Source organism: Postia placenta (genome assembly GCF_002117355.1).
Source record: "Postia placenta MAD-698-R-SB12 unplaced genomic scaffold POSPLAscaffold_14, whole genome shotgun sequence".
Classification (NCBI taxonomy): domain Eukaryota; kingdom Fungi; phylum Basidiomycota; class Agaricomycetes; order Polyporales; family Adustoporiaceae; genus Rhodonia; species Rhodonia placenta.
In genome coordinates this window covers 51,829-62,851 of record NW_020169845.1, presented here as the reverse complement: position 1 = coordinate 62,851, position 11,023 = coordinate 51,829, and the positions used below count along the sequence as shown (strand labels likewise).

Below are 11,023 nucleotides of genomic sequence, written 5' to 3'. Positions count from 1 at the left end.
AGAACAATGATGATAACGGACACATAACGTGATGGGCGTAGCAGTAGGATACGCAGTTCCCTGATCACAAAGTCGCCTGGACTTGAGAGTATCGAAGGAGGTATCCAACTTCCTCTGGGCCCATTGGGACAGGGCTATCTCCGAATGCCTCGAGTAGAACCAGGTACTCATGCTCCACATCCATATCAACCCTGCGCACAGTGTACGAATCTACTTGCCAAGTGCCACGATAATCCTGGTCTTGGTCGACAGGGGGCATATGAATAAATCGCTTTCCGACAAGCGTATGAGGATTGTTCAAGAACTGCTTGACGTCGTCCGCGTCCACGAATCGCGCTGAAACGGTACGTCCACCAGTAGCAGGAGGATTGATGGGGACCGGGCGGGAACGTGAAGTAGTCAGCGCGTTTGAGGGAGCGGATTTGGGTTTAACACGGTCCGGAAAGAGGCGGCAAAATACCGTGTCATACCATTCGTCCATACTGACAATCATAAATCATTTACAATGGGCACGCAAGGAAGGCATAACGCCAATAGTAGTGAGTACGCACAGCTGGTTTTGCCGTTCCACAACTTTGAGAAGCAGATCGTGATGATCGAGCAGTGCGTAACGGAACTTGTATTGGTCGAAGACCATGAGAGCTGCAAAGGCAAAATGAAGACGCATGATACGGCTGGTTCGACCGATCAATGCAAACGCAAACTTGGAGGTACTGGTGAACACTCACTCCTTAAATGACTGCGGCGGCGTCAGCCTTTCGATCTCAGCATCGGCGAACTTGAGATACACATCAGGATCGCTACCAAATGGCACGAGATTCTCCGCGCCGAAGTTGGGTGCGACGTCAGGTCTTTCATAGAGTTCCGCGATGAGCTTGTCGCGACGAGTGGGGTCGTAGCTGAGGTACTCGGTGTCCTCTCCAGTGGCCTGGAGGTACCAGGCACATTTCTGGGCAATGGCCTCGACATCAACAGACTCCCGAGGAATCTTGTAACTCTCCACCGATGGGTATGGAAGGGACGACATGGCCGTTGAATGGTGGAAGTAAGGTTGCGGGAATGGAGCAGTGAAAGTTGGGTTCAAGTCCTCGTTAGTGTACTTAACGAGCACGGTTCTGGCGCCTATGTACTGCAACAGGGACTGGCCTGCTCGATGCCACTGATGGTATTTGGCCTTACCAGTCTGTCGGATCCCGCGACCCCGATCACTTCTAGCAATACTTGCTCGCGCCTGTTAGACGTTCAACCCCAGTCAAAATCGCATCTGAGCAGATCCAGGAGAATCGTGGTGTATCTGAGCAATTGACGTGATGTCAGAATTTCCAATAGACCACGTTATACCCCGCTGTACCTCCCAATTCTGGACTGAAACCGAGGGGCACATTGAAGCACATCAGGGCAGAACGAAGCTATATGAATATTCTCGCTACACTCCGATTGTTTATATATGCTCCAGTTGTTCATATACACTCCTTTATTTATATACACTCCGTTTGTTTATATACACGACATTGTCCTTGGACGACCTACTGACCGCATGCAGAGACACTCCATCGCTCACTCACAACCTGACCATTGCTTCTCATCTTCGCCTCCACCAGCATCTCAGGATTGCTGATGTTACAGCTGGCACCGCACAGAAGATGTGGCCGTGTTTGTGTACAAATGACAGACCTATCAGGTGTAGTACAGCAAGCAGGGTCAGCTATATCAGACAAGGGGGACTCGCAACAAGTAGATGCACTGATGAGCATTCCTGCCCCACCAGGGCTCTAGTACTGGGAGAGGAGACTGGAGAATGTGAGTATGAACTAGATGCCTCCAATACGAGGGATGGAGGTAGAAAGCATACTGATCTCGAAAACGGGGTCACTATATGCGCAGTCAAACTTGCTGATAATGACTCACCTAAAAGGAATGACATTTCACGACTATGCAATCGTGTCAGTCAAGATGTCCATGTACATCATATAAAAGTTCACCGCGCGCCTGCATGACACTGCGACATCACATCAGGATCAGCGCGACATTATCGCATTCCTGGCATTCCCAAACTGTCACGACTTGGTACGGCGTCTAGCCGTTTTTTAATTTTTTCCCTTTCGCGGGCTCGAACCCGCGACCTCTGTACTACCTGCCTGATATGGACGCGTCACTATCTACTGTACGATTAGATTAGATGGGGCGGCAGTGCACGGCACAGCTCGGGCTCCGCTGACACAGCCGCTCTGACTCACCGGCCCCCGGGGCCGCGTCAGCATGCTGCGCACGGACCAGCTGCGCACGGACCAACGCGCACAGCCTGCCCTAATCCCCCCATGTATATAAACCGGCCTCTGCTGCCCTAGGGACCTCAGTTTCGACCTCTTGTCCCTAGGTCAGTAAGCTCCCATTGTATCCTCTACTTACCTTTACTAACTAATATACTTTCTTGTCCCTAGCCTTAGGTTTGAGCCTCACTCACCATCGCTTCGGTGAGAACCAGTCGGACGCCCCCAGCCTTCCAGTTTTCTCTAGTCGCTTGACCTCAAGTCGCGACATTAGGTCGAAACTCCACAAAGCTGCCGGCGTCCCCTCGGGACCCCTTATATTCACTTTCCTTTCCCACAGGTCGGGTGGTGCGCACCCCTACGGTACATTACGATACGTAGATAGCGTACATTACATCGCCAACACTCAGGGAACGAACCTTTCAGCACCTGCACTTCAGTGGGCGGTGCTTGTCCTTAACCGGACGCGTGGACTAGGTTCCTGCTGCATACTAGCCAAAAGCAGTACTGGGCCCCACATGAATCACGAACCCTAGTGTCATCTCGGGCGCCGTAGGTGTAAGCTAGTCTACCACGGCCTTTCGTAGTACGCGCACCTTCCCATCCTCCCCCCATCCATCATGGCTGCCTGCCAAGGCCAGATCCACGCATTCGACTCCCAGGACCTCATCGACGTCTACATCCCAGACGGCCCTGAGACTGTCCTCTACCATTGCGAGCAGCAGCCGTGCCCAAATCGGACACCCCGATCGATCGAGGAAGATTACCCTCGGTACAAGGCGATCCGACGAGCGCAACACCCGCTTGGACCCCGAAGCACCCTCGCATCTCGATCTGCCTCGCGGCACTCTCGCCCTGTCTCCCCTACCTCCCGCCTTCCCCAAACTGTCGCCGAGTCCAGTCAAGCTCGAGGAGATCTCCCTCCAGACCCTGCGCCAGAGCTTGAGCCTGAGGAGGGTGACAGTGAAGAAGGAGTCTCGGAGTCCGAGTCCGCAGATCCTGCTCGGCCCGCCTCGCCGACAGCGCTCGCCCCCGCGTCAGCAGTCCCTGACATACGTAACCCCTCCGCCGAACTTCCTCCGGCGCCTTCACCGCCGACTCCGCCGAGAGGCCGCTCGAGCACTCGCTCCTCCCGAAGTTTGGCCAGCGGAAGGCCACCACAGCCGCCTCCGCCCCCGCAGCATCCTCTGTCCCCCCCGATGCCGATAATGTCATCCCCCGCAGCCGCCCTCGACAAGGAGACGTTAAAACTCCTACTTCCACTCCAATACGATGGCAAAACCGTTATCGATTGCGACAGGTTCTTGTCGCAGCTGTGAATCTACTGGATGGTCAACACGTCGTTGACCACCATCGAGCTCAAAGTCCAGGTTGCGCTAAGCCTGCTCGACGGTGATGCCCGCGCCTGGGCCACCCCCTACTTCGCCCAGCTCGTATCAGTACAGATAGGGGTGCAAGGGGCTACGACCCTGTTGATAGGCGCCAAGCCCCTCTGGGCCCCGATTCACCTCTTTTCGGCAGTCGCATCCCACCCGGCACTTCGACTCAGTCCCCCAACACTTCGATTGCGCCTTCGACGCTCTTCGACACCTTCGACGGTGCGCGACGCTTACTCGAAGCTCGGCACGGTCTCCCCGAGGCCTCGTGCATAGATCTCGGAACGTCTTCCGCATTTGGCGAACAATAGGGCCACTTGACGCCGCTCGGCCAAGCGCGCGCTTCGCTCCAAGCCACACCGAAGTAGCCGGTCTTTCCCGATTAGGTATCGAACCTCGCAGCATGCCTTCACGACGGCTACCGGTCCGAAGTGGCCATATGTTGCTCTTCATCTCCGCGTTCGGCATGACGTCACTCTACCGATGGACTTGGTATGTGCCTCTCGATGAGGCAGGTTCTTGAGGAACAATGCAAAGCCCCTTGTACTCGTATGCCACTCTCGAATAGTCGTAGCGTCCTGTGTAGTATAAAATCGGTCGTACTTCTCTCCAAAAATACAAGATCCGTTCCCCCCCCTCGAGTTCAGAACTCATAAGTCGAGTTCGCCCCGCGTCTAAGCTTGCAACTGCGTCACTTCGTCCCTCGCCGCGTAACCTCGAAGCCTCGTCCACTGCGTTTACTCGTCGATACAGTCTCGACGAACCCTTCGACTTCGACGATTGTCGAAGAAACTGCGAACCGCGCCCTAGCTAAGTACACCCTATCGAATCGTGTCCCTTCTCTCTACGATACATCGAAGAGCTCTGCCGAGCTTCGATCGTCGCTAACTTTCCACAGCTTCCGAGTAGCTTCGACGACGTGTCGAAGCCACCTCGTACCTACCCGTTTGTTTGTAACCTTTCCCAAGGGTGTTTCTCGTGTTCACTCGAACTGCGGGACACCTTGCTGCTAACTCCCCTCTCATTAGACTATAAGCCGTCTCTCTAGTCCCTTTAGGTCGCACCCAGGTTAGGGGTTAGGGTTTCGTAGGTCGTATCACCGTTTGCAAACGAAGCGGCCTTTGCCGCTGCCTTCAAGGCCCACTTCGGAAATCTCGACGACAAAGCGGCAGCACAAGTGGAGCTGGCGAAGCTCTGCGCGGACAAGTCGGTCCGCGAAAAATGCACCGCTGCGGAGTTCTCCGCGCTATTCAAGGGTCCGGCGGACCGCTCTGGGTATGGGGACCTGGAGCTACGTGACAAGTACCTGAGTGGCATCCCCTCCCGCGTATACTGAAAGATCGAGCTCAAGACTTTCACCACGTGGCAAGACGCTGACAAGCGCGCCACTGAGGTCGAGCAGATCCTCGACATTAGCCGGGCTCGTCAGCCCGAGCTAAATAACTTCTTCTCGGCCCGAGGTTGAGGATGTGGAGGGGCACGTGGTGGTGCACCCTCATCACACACAGCTTCGGCCAGCATCAATGCGGCCGTCGGAAAAGGCAACTTCCCCGGCACATGCTTCGGCTGTGGGAAGCAAGGGTACCGACGTTTCGAGTGCCCTAACTGTAAGGACAAGCCTTACACAAAACGCGCCGACGCACGGGCTACGGTTGCCTCGGGATCCACCCAGGCGGCAACAAGCGCCCCCGTCACGACATCACCCTCGGCAAGTATAAGTGCCGCTTCAGCAAAATCCGAGCAATCGGAGCTGGCGGACTTAATGGCACAGGTGAAGTCGATGCGCGAGGAGCTCGAGCACTATCGGGCAATGAAGGAGGAGGGTTTTTGATCCGGTCCGCGCTTCGTGCCGCACGCGTTGGGCCAAGTATATTGTGTAATAAGTATAATGTATTGTCTACTACGATGGTGTACGAATTGGACCAGGGGTCCCAACATTTTCACATCCCAGTACGACTTCAAGGAAAAAGACGGCACAAGGACATAATCGCTATGGTGGACAGTGGAGCCACCACAAAGTTTATCAACAAGCGATTCGTTGAAGAGAATAAGGTGCAAACGCGGAAATTGAAAGAGCCGATTCCGCTGTACAATATCGACGGCACCCTAAATAAAGACGGAAGCATCTCAGAGGTAGCAGTGCTACAGATGCATATAGGAGAGCACGTCGAGAAGACAGTGTTCACGGTCACGGACATCGGTCCGGAAGATGTGATTGTCGGGTTGGATTGGCTGTGCGAGCACAACCCTGACATCGATTGGGAGAAAGGCTCCCTCAAATTATCACGATGCCCTGAAGCGTGCAGTGCCCGAAGGACTGGCCGAATGGAGCAAGCTACGACTGCGCATGATACGGGGGTCAGGCCCACGGCGCGCAGGCGCTCGCAGAAGTCCAGACGGTCGGTCATAGGTGCTTGCCGGAGTAAGGTACTCCCGGACTTCGAACCCGAGGAAGGTCTGACGGAAGTAGAGTGGAATGAGGCTGACTTGATCGAAGCCTGGGAGCAGGGTGTCACACTTCCCGGCGCCCCTCAGTTGTTTGTCGCAGCAGGGCACACGTATTCCCAGCTATTTGCTAAGGAAGAGATCAAGAAGAAGGTCGTCAAAACCGCCGAGAAGTCGGTACCCAAACAATACCACGAGTTTCTGAAGGTCTTCTCGAAAGAAGCATCGGAGCGGTTACCCAAAAGGAAGCCGTACGACCATGCAATCGAACTCGTGCCCGGCTACTCAACGTTCCATTCGAAGGTGTACCCATTATCGAACAACGAGCAGGAGGAGCTCGATAAGTTCTTAAAGGAGCAGCTGGCGAAGGGTTACATACGAGAATCGAAGTCGCCTATCTCATCTCCCTTCTTCTTCATCAAAAAGAAGGAAGGGACGCTTCGACCCGTACAGGACTACCGCCGGCTGAATGCGATCACCGTCAAGAATCGCTACCCCTTGCCGCTGATCGCCGAAATGGTGGACAAGCTCCGCGGTGCCACGCTCTTCACGAAGTTCGACGTCCGATGGGGATACAACAACGTCCGGATCCGAGCCGGTGACGAGTGGAAGGCGGCTTTTGTAACTAACCGGGGGCTGTACGAACCCCTGGTGATGTTCTTCAGCCTCACTAATTCCCCCGCAACTTTCCAGGCCATGATGAACGAGATCTTCCATGATCTCATCGTCGGCGGAAAGATCCTCGTGTACCTGGACGACATACTCATCTTCTCTACCAATAAGGAGGAGCATGAGAGGGTCACACGCGAGGTTCTTCGCCGCCTTCAGGACAACGATCTATTCCTGAAGCCTGAAAAGTGCGAATGGGACGTTCCCAAGGTCGACTACGTCAGCTATGTGTTTGGTGGCAATGAGGTAGCGATGGATCCCGCAAAGCTAAAAGGAATTAATGAGTGGCCGGTACCCCGGAACAAAAAGGATGTTCAGAAGTTCCGGGGGTTCTCCAACTTTTACCGCCGCTTCATTAAAGACTTCGCCAAGATCTCGCGACCACTCGACCGGCTCACAGGGAATGACCCATGGCGTTGGGGCGAAGAGGAGCAACATGCCTTTGATGAGCTCAAGCGGCTCTTTGCAACGACTCCAGTCTTAGCGCTGTACGACCCTAATCGGGAAACGCGCATTGAAGTCGATGCCTCGGGCTATGCCACGGGCGGCGTATTGATGCAGAAGCAAGATGACGGCAAATGGCATCCCATCGCCTTCAGATCCCATGCGATGGATCCGGCGCAGCGGAACTACAAGATCTACGATAAGGAGATGCTCGCGATCATTGAGGCGCTAGACCATTGGCGCCACTATCTCGAGGGGTTACCCAATCAGTTCGAGATCGTCACCGATCATAAGAACCTCGAGTACTGGCGCACATCACAGCATCTCACGCGTCGTCAAGCACGATGATTGCTATTCCTGGCTCGCTTTGACTTCCACATCACACACAAGGCCGGAACGTCGAATGGAAAGGCTGATGCCCTGTCTCGTCGGTCAGACCATCAGATCGGCAATGAGGACGATAACACCAATCAGGTGGTTCTCAAACCGGAAAGATTTCGCATTGCCTCTGCCAGACACGGCCATGCTTCGGTGACAGCTGATCAGTCGCTTCTGAAGCGCATCCGGGAATGTTCGGAAAAGGATCGGGAGGTGGCCGAGGCACTTGAAAAGGTGCAGGACCTCGGGCCGCCCCGGCTGCAAAGGGGTTTTGAGGAGTGGAATGCCGAACAAGGGCTTCTGCTGTTCCGCGGGTGCGTGTACATCCCAAAGAACGCGGAGCTCCGGCGGGATATAGTAAAGATCCACCACGACTCGCCGATTGCCGGTCATGGTGGCCATGCCAAAACCCTGGAGCTTGTGTCGTGGAATTACTGGTGGCCTGGGATGTCCAAATTTGTCAATGAGTACATCAGCACCTGCGACGTGTGCAACCGTACCAAGACATTCCCAGCCAAACCCCAGGGTCCGCTGAAGCCGAATGAGATCCCCGAGCGCCCGTGGCAGATCGTCACGACCGATATGATCGTCGGCTTGCCAAAGTCTGATGGATTCGACTCGATCCTGGTTACCGCCGACTGCTTCACAAAGCAGGTCCACTTCTCGGCCTGTCATGAGACCCTGACGGCAGAAGGTGCGGCAGATTTGTACATCCGTGATGTGTTCAAGCATCATGGGGCCCTGGCCAAGGTCATATCAGACCGAGGTCCCCAGTTTGCTTCAAAATATCTCCATGCGGTATACAAAGGACTAGGGATCGAGCCGGCGCTGTCTACAGTGTTTCATCCTCAGACAGACGGCCAGACTGAGCACTGGAATCAAGAAATCGAGCAGTACCTGTGTGCTTTCACAAGCCACAGGCAGGATGATTGGGCAAAGCAGTTGCCGCTCGCGGAATTTGCACTGAACAACCGAGTTCACTCCGCGACCGGGCACTCCCCATTCTTCCTGCATCAGGGGTACCATCCTGAGATTCAGGTTCGGATCAATCCGATGTCCGCGATGCCCGCTGCCGCTGATCGGCTCAAGATCCTGAAGGAGATTCGCAACGATACGCGTTCTGTGCTCAAGCTGTCAGCCCAGCGTATGAAGGTGTACTACGATAAGCACGTGCAGAAGGCACCGGTCTTCGCGCCGGGGGACAAGGTCTGGCTTGATGCCCGGAACCTTAAGCTGAAACAGCCGAGCAAGAAGCTCAGTCCCAAGCGCCTCGGACCATATGCCATGCGGCGGAAGCTCGGAGACCTGGATTATGAATTAATCCTGCCAAAGTCAGTGCCGGTGCACCCGGTATTCCATGTCTCCTTGCTTAGCAAGTACATGCGTAGCGATATCCCGGGCCGGGAGCCAGAGGAGCCGCCTACGATCGAGGTTGAGGGCGACGAGGAATACGAGGTTGAGCGGATCAAGGATTCGCGGATCTTCCGGCGTCAGCTGCAGTACCTCGTCAAGTGGAAGGGGTATGACGATTCGCATACGTCATGGGAACCGGCGCGCAACGTTGCCAATGCGCCGGCCCTTATAGCCGATTTCCACCGGAAGAACCCAAATGCCCCTCGTCGTCTCAATGCTGCTGTATTTGGTGGTCTCAACTTTCAGCCGATGCCTTCGCTGCTGACTGAAGCGCGCTGCCACTCTGGGTGGGAGATGGGCAAGGGCGCCTCGCATGAGGTCATGCGCCGTTGAGGGGGGGGTAATGTCACAACTTGGTACGGCGTCTAGCCGTTTTTTAATTTTTTCCTTTTCGCGGGCTCAAACCCGCGACCTCTGTACTACCTGCCTGATATGGACACGACGTTATCTACTATACGATTAGATTAGATAAGACGGCAGTGCACGGCACAGCTCGGGCTCCGCTGACACAGCCTCTCTGACTCACCGGCCCCTGGGGCTGCATCAGCATGCTGCGCACGGACCAGCTGCACACGGACCAACACGCACAGCCTGCCCTTATCTTCCCCTGTATATAAGCCGGCCTCTGCTGCCCTAGGGACCTCAGTTTCGACCTCTTGTCCCTAGGTCAGTAAGCCCTCTCTTGTATCCTTTCTTACTTCACTAACTAATATATTACTTGTCCCTAGCCTTAGGTTTGAGCTTAGCTCACCATCGCTTCGGTAAGATAAGTCGAATGCCCCCAGCATTTGGTTTTCCCCTGTCGCTTGACCCTAAGTCGCAACAGGGTTGGAACCTTCTGCGCAAACCCAGGAGCCGCCTTGAGGATAGATGGAAGTCCTTCTTGTGGTGGTGACGAAGCAACGGTCTGCTTGGTCATACTGGAGAAGAGGAGATCCTATGAGGGCTGGTAATCCCAAGGGAACCAGGTTTACTGCATTGTTTGATGTGATGGTGGATGAGTTGTTCGACTAGGTAAAACTAGGAACATAGCTTTAGAAAGCTCAACCTTTTGATACAACGGTCTATACTCCTATATCAATGCCTGACTCATAGACAATGAGCGAGGGCTTATGGACAGTGCATCTTCCAGAAGATCGAGTGAGGAAGTCAAGAATGACCACTACCTCAAGCAAAGAAGAGCAGAGACTTGAATGAATAACCAGGTCGAACTTAGGGTTTGACCGACTAATGGTACAACTACTTATACAAGTACTGACTATGCATGGACCATCATGTCTATATGGTTGTGTTAGTGAAGAAAGAAACGTAGTGGTATGATGCCGAGTACAAAGTGCACACGGACCCCATTATGTAAGCTACATAATGTTCAACCTGCGGGTGAGCACTAAGATAGGCACCAGTATGGGCACTAGTAGTACAAAGAATAGAACGGAAAGACAAATGTTTCAATAATGGCATAACGTGGGGTTTCAGATGAAATATTCTGTGGGAGCGTACAACAGGACAAAATAATGTGTCCAGTCAATGGAGGGATGATGAGGCTCAGACAAGCTCCTATGCATCACTCTTTGAGGTCCAGAACAATCAGGTGATGCAAAAACATTAGGCACCACTGCGACCTCCTATATTCAGGCACCGATCACAAAGCTGCGGAGGTCCTACAGATAATGAAAGGGTCACGTGCACATGTGCGAAACACGTTCTTGGTCTAAGCCGAATGGGGCCATTCGGAATTAGCGAGCAGGTTGCAGTACATAGGCGCCAGAACCGTGTGAATGTGGTCGGCTCGTTAAGTACACCAACGAGGACTTGAACCCAACTTTCACTGCTCCATTCCCGCTACCACACTTCCACCATTGAACGGCCATGTCATCCCTTCCATACCCATCGGTGGAGAGTTACAGGATTCCTCGGGAGTCTGTTGATGTCGAGGCCATTGCCCAGAAATTTGTCTGGTACCTCCAGGCCGCTGGAGAGGACACCGAGTACCTCAGCTACGACCCCACTCGTCGCGACAAGCTCATC

General features: G+C 54.2%; 1 protein-coding gene across 1 annotated transcript; it reads left to right on the top strand.

Moving 5' to 3' along the window:
• Window positions 1–2,259: 2,259 nt before the first annotated feature.
• On the top strand, window positions 2,260–3,322 carry POSPLADRAFT_1103028 (hypothetical protein; the record flags this gene model as incomplete). Its single annotated transcript, XM_024483237.1, has 5 exons — window positions 2,260–2,320; window positions 2,378–2,381; window positions 2,442–2,474; window positions 2,611–2,647; window positions 2,858–3,322. Coding segments are annotated over 5 exons (600 nt in total), but the record flags the coding sequence as incomplete, so codon positions are not given.
• Window positions 3,323–11,023: the final 7,701 nt, after the last annotated feature.